At 36.1% G+C, this 15521-nt stretch overlaps 1 protein-coding gene across 5 annotated transcripts in view; it reads right to left on the bottom strand.

The window, feature by feature from the left end:
* Scaper (S-phase cyclin A associated protein in the ER) overlaps positions 1-15521 on the bottom strand; it is a 433811-nt gene that overhangs the window by 48199 nt on the left and 370091 nt on the right. For all 5 annotated transcript variants that reach the window (XM_077799449.1, XM_077799452.1, XM_077799448.1 and 2 more), the window contains 2 exons: positions 12573-12805; positions 3129-3284 (listed from right to left, as the gene is read on the bottom strand). In XM_077799449.1, the coding sequence (XP_077655575.1) occupies positions 3129-3284; positions 12573-12805 (389 nt within the window). The remainder of the gene's footprint in view (positions 1-3128; positions 3285-12572; positions 12806-15521) is intronic.

Here is a 15521-nt window from a genome sequence, read left to right as displayed (position 1 = left end):
TAGTTTTCAGTGGACACAACATCTTTATTTATTTTTATGTGGTGCTGAGGATCGAACCCAGTGCCCCGCGCATGCCAGGCGAGCGTATTACTGCTTGAGCCACCTACCCAGCCCCTGTAGTAAGTATTACTAATAGAAATTTGCTAAGGAATTGAGGTTGAAAAAGGACAATTATACTGGGGGAAAACCAAGAATATATTACTGATTTATTTAAAATTCAGTTACATAGATAGTTATATATTCTCACACATGCACACAAGGACTTTGGTCTACTTGGATAATCTTTAGGCATTTCTAGGACTGAACTCATGCTTCCCTTATGAAAAACTGTTTATTTTCCCTAATTTGGAGACTATATCATCTACCACTTAAAATTTTCAAACAGAAGTTTGGAAATCATTCTAGATTTCTTCTTCTTTTCATCTCCCACATCATCAAACCCTGTGCTATCTCTCCTACATTTATTCCACCTCTTCAAAATGTATTTGCTCCTCCCCATTTTCCATTGACCCTACAGGGACTTTGTTTCTTCTATTTTATAGGAGTCTCTTGCTAATCCTTCTGCCTCTGGGCCATTTCCAGTGATCCCTACACTTTTCAGGAATGCTCCTTCTATAATAGAAATTTGATCCCTCTTAAACAACTTCAGTATCCTTTCATAGCTCTTGTCTAGCCCTTGTCTTTCCTTGAGCCTCTGAAGAACTATCATTCAAGGAGCTCATTTAACAGCTCATCTCCTGCTACTCTCCATCACAGCAGCTTCAAACTGAACATGACATAAAGTCTTACATATCTGTAACTGTTGGTTTGGGTTGCCCCCAAAGCAGATCCTAAAACAAGGAGATGGGTGCAAGTAGATTATTTTGAGGAAGTAGGGAAGGAAATCAAGGATATGTTAATGAATGGCTTACTGCTGGGGACTCTCTGAGATAAGGTATAGAACACACCTCAGAATTGTCTCACTGATGGCTAAGGAAGCTGGAGTATTATCTTCTAATTCATTGCCTGAAAGTTACTCTGGAAGGTGTTAACTTCCCTGCACTCTTGCTAATAGCTCCTTATCCAGAAAACATCCTCAGGTAGAGAAATATAGGAAGATGTTGCCAGGTGATTGCCAGATGGGCCAAATAATGTCTGCTACACCAGAGAGTGCACAAATTCTCAACTGCACTGTTCCTCCATTTGCCTTGAATCCTTTAAGATTAAGCCTACTAAAACCTTTTTTGATCTCTTCTGGAAGTGTTTTCCTTCCTCTTCTGTGCACACACTCTTATACCACAGTTCTTTTGCTACAGTTATAGTTTATAAATCTGATCCCACACTAGAGTCTCGGCTCCCTGAAGGCAATACTGCTAAGTACCTAGCTTAGTACTAACCAATCTGGCATAGGGCAGATACTCTGACTGTTGTCAGAAAGGCATGATTGCACATCAAAGAAAAGGATCTGTTTTTCATCCATGGAATGAAGAAAATCTTCAAAGAAATGTAATACACACTCCTGCATTCCGAATAATATAAAAAAGTCAAGTGTACAAGGCAGAAGCACCAAGTCAGGAGTCTTGAGTTTTAATTCAAGTAGTTTGGCTTGGTGTTTCTGTCTATGAAAATGAGAGACTTGGATGACCTTTAGATTTCTCTCAAGTCCCAAAGACTTCAAGCGACTGAATATGTGAAAACTGAAGTCTACTAATGAACAACAAACACATATGGAAATGCTTATGTTTGTGATATTCATCCAGATTCAAAAGTATAGGTGACACAGATTTGAGATGCTGGCAAGTTTGATGGTATGTACAGTAAAACAGTCAAAGCCAAAAAGGGTCTCTTGAGTGAGAAGACACCATCAGGGAGGAACTAGCTGGGCAGCATGGTAGCTTTTATGATGCTGGCAAGTGCCTATGCCCCATAAATAGCCAATACTGTAGCTAGCTTCTGTATATCACAGGAATACTTAACCCTATGTAGGTAAAAGACCCCAAATAATCACTTTCTGAGTTCTCAGCTTTTCCATTGGAATACTGAATACAGGCCATGCTGCGCTTCCCTGACATCTCAGTTTTAATCTTTCTAGAATGCTGGTGAGAGACTGGGTAAGAGAAAAGATAAATAGGTGGATTTAGGGACTCTGTTCATAAAGGAGTAAAAAGTGTTGAGGATATTCATTTTAAAAGACATCCTCAGGGATGGGGTTATGGCTCAGTGGTAGAGCGCTTGCCTCGTCTGTGTGAGGCACTGGGTTCAATTCTTAGTACTGCATAAATAAATGAATAAAATAAAGGTCAGTCAACAACTAGGAAAAAAAAAGACATCCTCATAAAATAGTCTGCACAGGGCTCAGGATGTAGCTTAGTGGTAGGGTGCTTGCCCAGTATGCAAGAGGTCCTGAGTTCAATCCCAGCACCACACACTGCACACACATTTGTGCACGCACGCGTGTGCACACACACCCCCTACTCTGAGTCACTGGCATTTAGTGTACACTAAATATATATAGCCAATCAGACCAGCAGTAGTCTCTGGCACAATGACTTTAACCATGCCCAGGGTTATGGCTTCATAACTTCAGGGGGCTACTGTTTGTAGATGGCTCCCTTCCTTTATTTATGGAAGTACTTTGGAAGGAACAAAAAGGAAAATAAATAAATTTAGGAGGCTATAATTAAAAGCAGGTGAATGGTGAACACAAGCACTGAGGTTGTGTTATGCTGTGTTGAGGGTCTGACTCATGGACTCAAGGAGAATCACTTGATTCCTCTGGATCTCAGTAGAAGGACTGGATGAAATCAAGACTCTTTAAGGGGATTGAATCCAGAGGCACTTAACCACTGAGCCACATCCCCTACCTTGTTTTTTAATTTATGTTTTAGTTGTCTGTCTGTCTGTCTGTCTATCTATCTATCTATTTATGGTGCTGAGAAGTGGGTAAACCCAGTGCCTCACATGTGCTAGGCAAGTGTTCTACCACTGAACCACAACCCCAGCCCTCCTCAAAATTTTAATAAATGTCAACTTCTTAAACATAAAAAAACCAAGACAAATGACAAAGAAAAGACAAGAAGGAAAGGATGCCAAATGATACCTATATACCTATGAAATGACCCAGAGATGGTCCAAAAATTGAGTCTTACCTTCCAGTGACAGCAAAGCACAGCTTACATATTCCGTGTAAGAGTCCTGCAGCATGCTGCAGAAAAGTGGCCATCTTGGGATTTTCATCTACTGGGCCTTGCACGGAGAGGAAGCAGCCACACAATTTGTCAATCAGACCCATGTTTACCACATAGCTAGATGTAGGGGAGAAAACGGATGTTATCAATTTGCATAGGCCAGAAACATCTTGACTTTCCATGATAAATCTTATCATATACAGATTTGGACTGTCTTGGTTTGAGTAAAGCACTTCCAGTATCAATTTTCTTAGATTTCATCCTAAATAGTCAGCTATGTCAATAATCTTTTTTCTCTTTTGGTTATTGTAATTGTTATCTTTAAACAAAAATGATTAAAATGATTATCCAATCATTCTTCCTGATCTAAACAGTCCAACAACAGGTAAAGCAATTTATTCCATTGTACTTTTAAATGCCAAATTCAGCAAATGCGGGGATTTAGAAGCTATGATGATGTGACCAAGATATTCTTGTTACAACTTAAAATTCTAATTCCAACTATTGGTTCTCCATTTTATAAAATCTCATCACCATTCAAAGCATAACAAGCATTGAGAGCCTAATTGTTTTATATTCTGAAAAGTACCAGTCCTGAGGTTTGACAAAACATGAAAGAAGTCACTTTCACTTTTTTAGTTTAATAAACTAGTTAGTTTTGTAAAGCTGTTTATTAAACTGGGCTGATAATAGTGGCTCTTCTATTTGTCTATGAAGCAGGAATCATTGAAAAGAATATTTTGAAACTAAAAATGGCCTTGTATAAAAATCAATCTTCATTTAAAGATTTTATAAAGACTCTGTGCTACTGCATTTACATGTATGAAAAGGATAGGACTGAAATAAAGTAGTTCCGAAAATCAGCATGTTAACCCTCGGCATTATGTGCAAAGGAATCGATATCTCTGCTTATAAATACATTATGCTTCCCATTACTATTCATTTGCCAACACATCTTTTTGTAAAAGGAAGAATTTGATGAATAATTAATGTCGGTGGTCTCCTCCAAGTTCACTATTTAGAAGGTGCAAAATAATGTCCCCTTTCTCCTGTTACATTAGCAAATATATCCACCTGGGCTACTGAACTTCCTCTAAAGTTTTAAAATTGGGAAGTATAAAATGATGATCACAAGTCCTATTCTAGTGAAGGAAGCTGATTTATACACATACACATACACACACACACACACACACACACATTGAGAATCTTATTATAGTTTAAATTAATGAAATGAGCTTTTAGAAATGGCTCTTACCTTTGCACAAAACTTTTTTTAAAAATTTTTGTTTAATTGTAGATGGACACAATATCTTTATTTTTATGTGGTGCTGAGGATTGAACCCAGTGCCTCACACGTGCAAGGCAGGCACTCTACCACTGAGCTACAGCACCAGCCCTGCACAGAACTTTTTAATTTAAAAAGTATTTTACATTTATCATTCCAGTGAATTTTCCCAGGAACTCCATGAGGGAGCAGAATATGAAAGCTTTGGTTTCTGTTTGCTTAGCACATTCTGAGTTGCTGAATATGGTATTCTGACAGCAGGAGCTAGCATGTGCTCCAGGATAGCCAAACTACTTAACACCTGTGTCTTAATGAGTAGTTTCAGATGGGCACATGACCTGAGGAGGATTAATACATGACCATATCAAGAATCTCTTTCTGCTGGGATTATCTAAACCAAGAGACATGAGTCTGGGGGTTGCTGGTAGCCAACTTATTTGTTACATGGAGAATATCTGCTTATAAAATGAAGCCAAGTAGACACAGTAGAGTTAATAGACAAAGCTCTAATACCATACTTGGAGTGTTGGCATCGAGCTCCAATTTTTCCCCTACATAGTCACAGAATAGGTACCATGAAAAAAAATGCTATTATCTAATCTATGGTTAATATTGCCATTTCAATAATTATTGCAGTTATGTCCTTCACAGATTTCATTTTCCTTGTCTATGACTCTGTCAGGATTACGTGTTGAATTTACTATGAGATCTTTAATTTAAAACAGTTTTTCATTCTTTTTCTCTTATGATATTGATATTTTTGAAGAATACCAGCAAGTTGTTTTGTAGAATGTTCCCAGCTTGCATTTGTTTTTTTTTTTTTCTCACAATTAAGGTTATATACTTTGTTTCCTTTTACAGGTGAGAGAAAGTTTTTTTTTTTAAACATAGTTTCTGTAATTCTTTTTTAAATATATTTTTTAGTTTTAGATGAACACAATATCTTTTTTTAAGCATTTATTTTTTAGTTGTAGGTGGACACAATATCTGTATTTTATTTTTATATGGTGCTGGGGATCAAACCCAGTGCCTCACCTGTGCTAGGCAAGTGATCTACCACTGACCTACAGCCCCAGCCCCTAGTTTCTGTAATTCTTGTTCAAGAGCAAATAGTATAACTTGATTCACGTTATTATTATTATTTTATTTTTTTTTGAGAGAGAATTTTTTAATATTTATTTTTCAGTTTTCGGTGGACACAACGTCTTTATTTTTATGCGGTGCTGAGGATCGAACTCAGTGCCGCGCATGCCAGGTGAGAGCGAGTTACTGCTTGAGCCACATCCCCAGCCCGACGTTATTATTTTTTAAATTAAAAAAGAATGAGAATTATGCATTATGACTAATTAATATGTCTTAAGTTTCTTTAATCTATTGGTTACCTCTCCATCTCTTTCTCTTTTTAACCCTCTTTTCAAATTTATTTGTTGATGAAACCTGATTATATATTCTATACACTCTGGCACAAATTGAATTTTGCTGAGTATATGCTTATGGTATCACATAACATGTTTTTTTTTTCAACTAAGTCTTTCCTGTTAAATGATCTAGATTCCAGAGGTCACAAACATAATTTTAATGATTGAATACAGTGAAATGGAATTTTTTGGAACTTTTTGGTTGTTTTTAAAATTCACTATTATGAACCAGGTTGTGATTAATATTTTGTGTACAAATCTTTGCCAGATTTCAGATTACTTTCCAAAACTAGAGTTACTGAATTAAAGAGGTACACAAATGTTTAGGCTTCTTGATATGGGTACCTATATTATATTTTTAAAACTTTGAATAAAGCAGGGTATAAGAAAACCAAATTCACTATCTGAAGATTACATTACTATTTCCATCTGATAGAGAAAGAAACTGAGGTTCAAAGAAGGGCAAAACACTAGCCCAAGCAGGAGAGTTGAAACATTCTAAGATCTACTGACCCCTGGTAAGAGTCTTCTTTCCAGTAAACATGTTTTTTTGTGGGATATTTTTTTTGGGGGGGTTCCTTACTAAAGTTTAAGTTTTTAAATAAGGATGTAAAATTATTTCTGAGACTAATAATGACCATACTAAGTTACAACAATCTAGTCTTAAGATGAAAAGGGCTTAAGTGGGTTTCCGATACCAAGTCTTAGAACCAGAACCAAACCAAACCAAAAACCTCACAAACTTTGGACTTTGTGAGGTCTGTGGGCTTTTTTTTTTTTTTTTTTTTTTTTTAAAAACCCCTATTTTGGAGGCTATCTTTACACTATAGTCTTAAAATCTGGCAAATTCTCTGACCTTATTCTTTTTCACAATGGTTCTGGGTATTCTAGATCTTTGGCATTTCCACATAAATTCTAGAACTGACTTATAAATTTCTATCAGAGCCTACTAAGGATTTTGATTAGTACTGCATTAAATCTGTAAATCAACTTGGGAAGACATAGTGTTTTAATAATATTGAGTCTTCTGACCCATGGATATGATATATATTCTCTATTTATTAGGTCTTCTTTATTTTTATCAGTCATGCTTCATAGAGGTGTTGCAACTCTATCATGAGATTTATTTGGAGATATCTGATATTTTTGGATGGTTTTTATTAATGGCATTATTTTTTCAATTTTATTTTATTCTTTGGCAGTGGTATTGATCAAACCTAGGGCTTTATGCATGCCAGGTAAGCACGATATCACTAAGCTATATCCCCAGTCCAAGTTTTAATTTCTAACTATTTGATGGTATACATAGCAACACAACTGAATTCTGTACGAGTTTTATTTATATCCTCCAATCTTGCTGAAACCTCATTATAGTTTCAATTATTTTTATTTTTCTTGGCAGATTACATTGTTTTTCTACAATATGTAACATGACACTACAAATAACAAGTTTTATTTTTTACTAACTTTATGCCTTTTTAAAATTTCCCCTTACTGAACTAGCTAGCATTTTCAGCAACAATGCTACATAAAAATGGTGAAAAAGAACAGTTCTTGTGAATCATAAAGTACTGTAGATTTTCTTGTCATTTCCCACTTTTCTGTATGTATGCATATGTTTTAAATAACATGAATGTGTTGTATTCTGTAAAATACTTTTGCTGCATCTACTGATTATATAATGTCTTTTTTATTTTTGCAGGGTGGGTCAGTGTCAGGAAATAATTCCTCATGGGTTTCTGATTTCTGCATGCCTTATGAAAAGATGAAGTGACAGCTTTTTTGCTATATAATCTTTTCTGATAAATATCTATAAAAGGAAAAGCCTTAGAAGACAGAGATGTGAAACATTCTTCCTTTATAGCTTTTAAAGGGTAAGTTTGTTTGTTGTCCAGTGTAATAAAGACAATGTCCCTCTCCAGGTGAAGGTTCAGCAGATCTATTATAAAAGACTGGGACTTCTTAAGCTTGTGAGATTTCTCAGCTATGATGCAAACCCACTGTATGTGCAACATTCATCTGGGCCCACCCTCTATTATTCCTGTGAGATTTATGGGTGAGAATAGCTCAAACTGCTTGCTGTTTGTTAATAATTATTTTCTGTCTTTGACCCAGAAGCTTTCTGTCTTTTGCTATTATCCATGAAAATGTAGCTTGCAATGTTAGTTTTCAAGAAGGATATGGTTTTTGGTTATTAATATGGTAATTTCTGAGTGGTGAGACTAACCTTGCAGTCATAGAATAAGTCTCGGTCATGATGGATTATCCTCTAATATCTTGCTGGATTTAATTGTTATAAAGTTTTGTTAAGGATTTCTACATTTATGGTCACAAGGAATATTAATGTGTAATTTTCTTTTTTGGAATATTTTGGTCAGATTAAGTTATACTGGCATTAAAAATAAAGTGGCAAGTATTTCCTCGTTTCCTCTGAAAGACTGTATGTATGACTGGTATTACTTCTCTCTTAGATGTTTCAGAGAATTTACAAGTAAAGCATCTGGACCTTAACTTTTCTTTGTGAAAAGGTATTTTAAAACAGATTTCTATTTTGGTGGAAAAGTAACAACTTATAGATTCAGGATGCTTATCCAACCTCAATCATAATAAGCCTAAAGGAAACTACATCTAAGCAAATCACTGCCAAACTCCTGAAACTCAAGGAAAAAGAAAAAATGATTGAAAGTTGGAGAGAAAAAAGACATGTAACTTACAGGGAAAAAATGATATTAATAAAAGCTGTTTTTTCATAAGAAATGATGGAAGTCAGAGGAGAATAAAATGGCATCTTAAAGTGTTTAAAGAAAAAAAAACCAAAGATGTAACAAAACAGACTAAACAATACGCATAAGAAGTTGGCTGAGGCATATTAATATTAAACAATTAGATTCCAAAACAAGGAGTATTTAACACAAATAGATAAAAATAATGAAAAGAGGGCTATGCTATTCCATCTGTAAGACGTTAATAGTACTAAAACATATCTAATAACAGAGCTTCAAGATGCATGAAACAAATTTAATCTTTTATCATAGTTGAAGATTTTAACACTCCTCTTTTAGTAACTGCTAGAACTAGAAAAATAAAGAATAAAGAACTATATTCTAGTACAGTAGCCATTAGCTGTATTCTCATTTAAACTTTAAATTTATTTATTTTTTTGGTACTAGGGATTGAACCCAGGGATGCTCTACCACTAAGCTATAACCCCAGTCATTTTTATTTTTTTTAAATTTTGAGACAAGGGCTCATTAAGTTGTCTAGGCTGACCTCGAACTTGTGATCCTCCTGCCTCAGCCTGCCAAGTCACTGGGATTACAGGTGTGCCACCATGTCTGGTTTTAAAAGCTAAATTTAGAAAGTAAAAATGAACTAATGACTACTTTTGTGTATTTTTTCATTTGCAAAGTGTGTTCATAAAGTCATTTTGTTTGTCTATGGAAATATCTTGGAGGCTGAGAGACAAGATGGGCACACTATTGTAGCATGGGTAGTGGTAGCTTCTTGCTATGTTAAGGCAATGAGCTATTGAACTGAATAGTTCCACTGGTTCAGCATAGTTCTTGATTATAAAATACATAGTAACTCTTGATTTTGATAGATATAATACCACTTTAGTTTTGCACAATTGTTCTGGGAGTCATTCCTGGAAAATGAGCATAGATAAATTTATAAGTACTGAATTTTCTGTGTTAAATCCATTTCTGCTTACAATTGCCATAATAGTCACTTACAGTGATACACATCTATAATCCCAGCAACTCAGGAGGATGAGGCAGAAGGATTCCAAGTTAAAAGCCAGCCTGGGCACTTAGCAAGACACTGTCTCAAAATTAAAAAAAAAAAAATGCTGGGGATGTAGCTGAGAAGTAGAGTACCCTTGCATTTAATCCCCAGTATCATAAATAAATAAATATTGCTATAATAGTTTCTGTTTTCTGTAACTGAATTCTGGTTGACCAATATTTGATAAACAACATTCAGTCTCACTAGTAGTAAAATAAACACAATTTAAATGAAAACAACAACCAAATACCATTGCAAAGCACTGGCAAAGATTTGTGGAGATGGGAACTCTTAGTTTTTGGTGATGGGAGCTAATATTCGTACTTTGGAAAACAATTCTGTGTTACCAGGTGAAGTTAAACATGCACTTGTCATGTCACCCATAAATTCCTCCTTTAGGTATTTATCCTTAAGAAACTCTCAAATAAGTACAAAGTAAATTTCTATAAAGATGTCTACATCATTACTTGATATAGTGAAAAGTAAGAAACTATTGGAAATGGATAAACAAGTTAGAAATTTTTTCACAGAACAGAATAGAATTGTAGAGCAGTTAAAATGCATTAACCAGATTTATATGAATCAACATAAAGCTGAAAAAAAATTTCAACATGTTATGTTTAACAGCATTAAATCAGTAATTGACAAAACAGTATCAAAGCATATATGTAAATTTTAAAAAATCATGAAAATAGAAAGTAGAATATGCTCTTTATGGATACACATGAGTGCACACACACACACACACACACACACACGGAAATGATATACATAAACCCCAACATAGTGATTTAACTCTTGGGACAGAGTAAGGGAAAAAGGATGGAGATGCAGAGGCAGCTGCATCTGTATTTGGATTCTAAATAATAATATAAAAATCAAAGTCTAAAATAAAGAAAAATGTTATCAGTTAATTGTGGATACACATGTATCTATTATTTTGTTTTTATGTACACTGATATATTTCATAATAAAATATAGAATATTTAAACACTGAAAAACATACATCCTTGCCCCTTAAATGCCAGATGAGGAGAAGGAAGAGATGTATGTCAAAGTCTCCTCCAGCTCTGCTCTAGCTCTACTCAGTGGTACATGCTATAGCCAGCTCCAAAGATGGGGCAGGAACCTACTGACTCAACTTCACAACTGGTAAAAATGTCTAGGATGTAGCTGTGAGTGTACTGAGGTTTCTTGTCAGTTCATATTTGGGGAGGTAAGAAAGCAATTAAGGAATTGAATAAACCTGCTCTCTGTGCTACACTAGGCAGAATCAGAGATATGGCTGTGGTTCTACACATAGGCATCATTAAGTTAACTAACAATGCATTAACTGTAGGAAAACAATTTTCATCCAAAGTGGTTCAAATCAGAGAAGGACCAACATAGGGTTATGATTGAAAATCAACCTTTAAAAGACACACAATTTATTTGGCTGACAGAATACCACTACTGATTTTTTCCATAATGCCTTCCCTCCTTTAAGAAGGATTTGCTAACTATTAGATATGTGAAAATGTATATATTTTCTCCTGGAGGGCCCACTGGAATTGCACTAATGCATTAGCTTGTGCCTTCTGCCTCATCACAGCTGAGGCATGTGGCTAAGTTGTCTGGATGACAAGTATGTAGGGCTGCTGCATCACATGGTAGCCCAAGGGAGAATGCTGGGACAGAATGGTATTCATCAACAGAGTGGGCTAAGTTCTACAATGACCAAGAGGACATGGGGAAATTGAATGGGATCAAGCAACTGAGAGAAAGGGCAGAGAGGGTAAAAGTCAAGTGCTGTAAGATAAATGGTTGTGGACCCAAAGGGCCTGGTGCTCTCCAGCAATAAATATGCTTGGGGAAAGAGGGCAGGCAGATGGAAGGGATAAGTGAACAAAGTAATCAAGGGTAAGGAAGATACTGAATGAAACAACTGTTTCCAAGAAAGCACTACAAGAAGCCAGAGGAAATTTATGAACTGTGAAAGAAGTAAATGCAGAGGAAGGCATTCTCTTTCTCCTATTAACCTACCATAAGTTTCAGAGAGCAACAAATTGCAGGGATTTGGGGAGCCAGAGATCATTGCAGACCACAGCAGAGTCGCTGACTTGTGGAACAGGTAACTGATTAACAACAGATGGAACCCTACTGGGAAATTAAATGTCCTACCTGGTTCAAGATTCACTAAGGAAAAAAGAGTTCAAATGCCAAAGTAGGAGTAAATTTCCCTGGAGAAAATGAGACCTTGGAAGGAAGCAAGGCTGACCTTGAACAGGTGTCAGAAATTGTCACATTTGTTACTGGAAAGCATACAGATGCTGGGAGTCCAGCTAGATGTGAGTGCCAGTCTCAGTTTTCCTACTACTTTCTAGCTTATTTATTGCATAACCTTGGCCAAAGCACTTAAACCTTTTTGAGCAATTTCCTCATTTACAAAGTCTAAATTAGAAATCCTACATTTAACAGTGCTGCACAGGCTCTATTACAATACCTTACATGTAATGGGTGCTCCAAAAATGGTAACAAATTCACAACCAGAGATGAACTGAGCGGAATTCTCAGACTTTTTTTCAGTCAGAAAAAGTTGATATCAAGAACACTGTAGGGCTGCGGATATAGCTCAGTTGACAGAGTGCTTGCCTTGCACGCACAAGGCCGAGGTTCAATCCCCAGCACCACGAAAAAAAAAATACACCACTGTAAAGGCTCTGACACTATATACACTAATGTCGCATATCTAAATATCAAAAATGGCAGCAAGCTCTAACTATTAAGAGGATTTTCCTTCTCTATATAAAATGTGGTATATTTCTGTATAGTGTTGTGAGACACACTGCCATCAAGTGGGCCCTAAGGTTTAAGTTATTTTAATATGATTTTTTAAAAAACAGAATAAAGCTTTAAGAAATATAGGAATTTTACCTGATAAGGTCTTGAACTCGACTGTTAAAAGCATCAACTTGTGAGGATTTGTTTTTCATTTCCTGTGTTGATATTTTTGGTGTGGCTGGACGGCTGTTTCCATCTGGTCGATTGGCAATCAGGCAGCCGAAAACCACAGCAGTGACTTTGAGAAGTCCAGTTGTCAAGCCTTCAAAAACTTGTTTATTTGTATTTCTTCCCAAAATAGCATTATTTTCATCTGGAACATAAACCTAGAAGAAAAAAAAAAGAACAGTACATGGGTTTCAATAAAACCACCAAAAATGGGCAGAGATGATTAAGAACATTTCTAGAATCATAATTTTGGAATTCTACAGGAGACAATCTAAAATGTTCAAGAGTGTTGGCTTTGAAGTTAGATTGCCAGTTCAAATCTCAGCTTTGCATTCATTAGCTGGGTGACCTTGGGCAGGTTAGTATTTCTAAACTCCAATTTTCTCATCTGTAAAACAGGGATATTGACAGTACCTATGTTATAGATTTTTGTGAGGATTAAATGAGCTAATGAACATAAAATGCTTAGTATATGCATAGGCACAAAGTAAATTGTGAATTACATTAAAAATTTACATTAATTCAGAAAACAAAGCAATTAACAGACTGACAATATTGTTTCTTTTTGGAGTGAATTTTTAAAATATCTAAACTAAATTAATCTATTAGAGTAAAATTTGCATTTATTACCAAATGGCAAAGTTAGTTTTCCCTAGTACATGGGGTTCACACTCTGCTGTGTATAATAGTTTACGGGAAGTAACACAGTTATTAAAAGTTGACTTGGAGCCAGAATGAAGGCTTGAATTTTGGCTCTGCACCTATAGGATCTAAGTTCTTGCCTTCTATATGTCTCTACTTCCCAGAACTACTATGAAGTTCAAGTAAGAATGGAAATAAATTTAGTAAACTATTATATACCACAACACACTTAGCAGCAACTGGCCTTTGCTTTATTCTTTTTTAAAATTTTTTTTTGATTTTTTAGTTGTAGTTGGACACAATACCTTTATTTTTATTTATTTATTTTTACGTGATGCTGAGGATCGAACCCAGGGCCTTGCATGTGCTAGTCAAGCGCTCTACCACTGAGTCACAATCCCAGCCCCTTTGCTGTATTCTCTACCAGTTCTATCAAAGATAAAGGAATAATCAATCGCTTGACTCCAAAAGAGGATCTTTATAAACACAAGCAACTTATTGGTCATAACTAGTCACCTTTGTTGTATTCTTTACCAATTCTATCAAAGATAAAGGAATAATCAATCGCTTGACTCCAAAAGAGGATCTTTATAAACACTAGCAACTTATTAGTCAGAACTAGTCACAGAGTCAAACCCAATCACAAAGGACCCAGGAAATATCATTCTGTACTTGGAAAAAGGAAGAGAATAAAAGCATTTGGCACACAGCACTACCGACTGCATAGTAATATTGTTTTTTTCCATTATGACTATGTAAATATTTAGAGCAACCTACTTAATAAATGATGTCAATAGTTACTTTTTTATCTGTTATGGCTTATATATTAGGTGTCCCCCCAAAGCTCATGTGTGAGATAATGCAAGAAAGTTTAGAGGTGAAATGATTGGGAGAGAGCCAGATAGGGATTAACAGCATGGTAACTAGGGCAGGTACAGTATGGTCAGAGAAGGGGAGTCACTGGGGAGCATGCCTTTGGGGTTTATATTTTGTCTGTGATGAGGGGAGCCCTCTCCCTCCTTCCTGATTGTCATGTTCTGAGCTGCTTTTCTCTTCCATGCCCTTCTGCCCTGATGTTTTGCCTCATCTGGAGCACATAGCAACGGAGTCAACTGTCTGTGGACTGAGATCTCTGTAACTGTGAGTACCAAATAAACTTCTCCTCCTCTAAAACTGTTCTTTTGGTCACAGTGTCGAAAAAACAGACTAAAACATTATTCAAATTTTTGGCTTCACTGAGAACTTTTTATCTTTTGTATGTTGAGTTTCCTAATTGTGTATCATTGTCATTAACATTCATTGTCAGTCTTTTTTTGGGGATGGGTGGGAAATGTACCAGGGATTGAACTCAGGGGCACTTCAACCACTGAGTCACATCCTCAGCCCTATTTTGTATTTTATTTAGAGACAGGGTCTTGCAGAGTTGCTTAGCACCTCATTTTTGCTGAGGCTGGCTCTGAACTTGTGATCCCCACTGCCAGTTCAAATCTCAGCTGCTGGGATTACAGGTGTGTGCCACCGCACCCAGCTCAAGCATCTTAATGTAAAATAAATCAAATATATTTTTATACTCTTCTTATATTTTCTGTAGCTGACAACTTCTGATTTTTAATTTCATCAGGACTTCGTACTTAATTTCATAGACACCATTTTGTCAGTGTCTCATAAAGTACACACAAACTGAAAAACTTCCGTAAAATCTAGCAGTTACACAAAGCATTCACTGATACAAGAGGCCAAGCCTGCTGGATGAACCCAGGTACCCAGGTGCAGGCCTATATGCCTTCATTATTCTAATCAGTCTTTACTTTCTTACTGTGATCTCCTTTTTTCCCAACAGTCTCATTGAGTTTCACAGCTATTTCAATAGCCTAGCCTAATTTTTTTTCCAGTCACCAAATTTTTTCAGTTTTGTTGTGCTCTCACATAGTATTGGCCCTTTCACTGCTGAGAACAGTGTTGGTTTTTTTTTATTTGTTTGTTTTTGTACCAAGGTTTGAACCCAAGGGCACTTAACCACTGAGCCACATCCCCAGTTTTTTTTTTTTTTTTTTTTGAGACACGGCCTTTCTCAGTTGCTGAGACTGGCTATGAACTTGCGATCCTCCTGCCTCAGCCTCCCAAGCTGCTACAATTACAAATGTGTGACATTGCACCTGGCTAGAGTATTCTTTTGCATATAACCTTTGGTGGTGAAGTCTTTTTGTGTGTGTCTAAACAGGACATCATTTT

Source organism: Urocitellus parryii, chromosome 6 (genome assembly GCF_045843805.1).
Source record: "Urocitellus parryii isolate mUroPar1 chromosome 6, mUroPar1.hap1, whole genome shotgun sequence".
NCBI lineage: Eukaryota > Metazoa > Chordata > Mammalia > Rodentia > Sciuridae > Urocitellus > Urocitellus parryii.
Note: the sequence above shows the minus strand (reverse complement) of the source record. Positions and strands in the feature narration are given on the sequence as shown.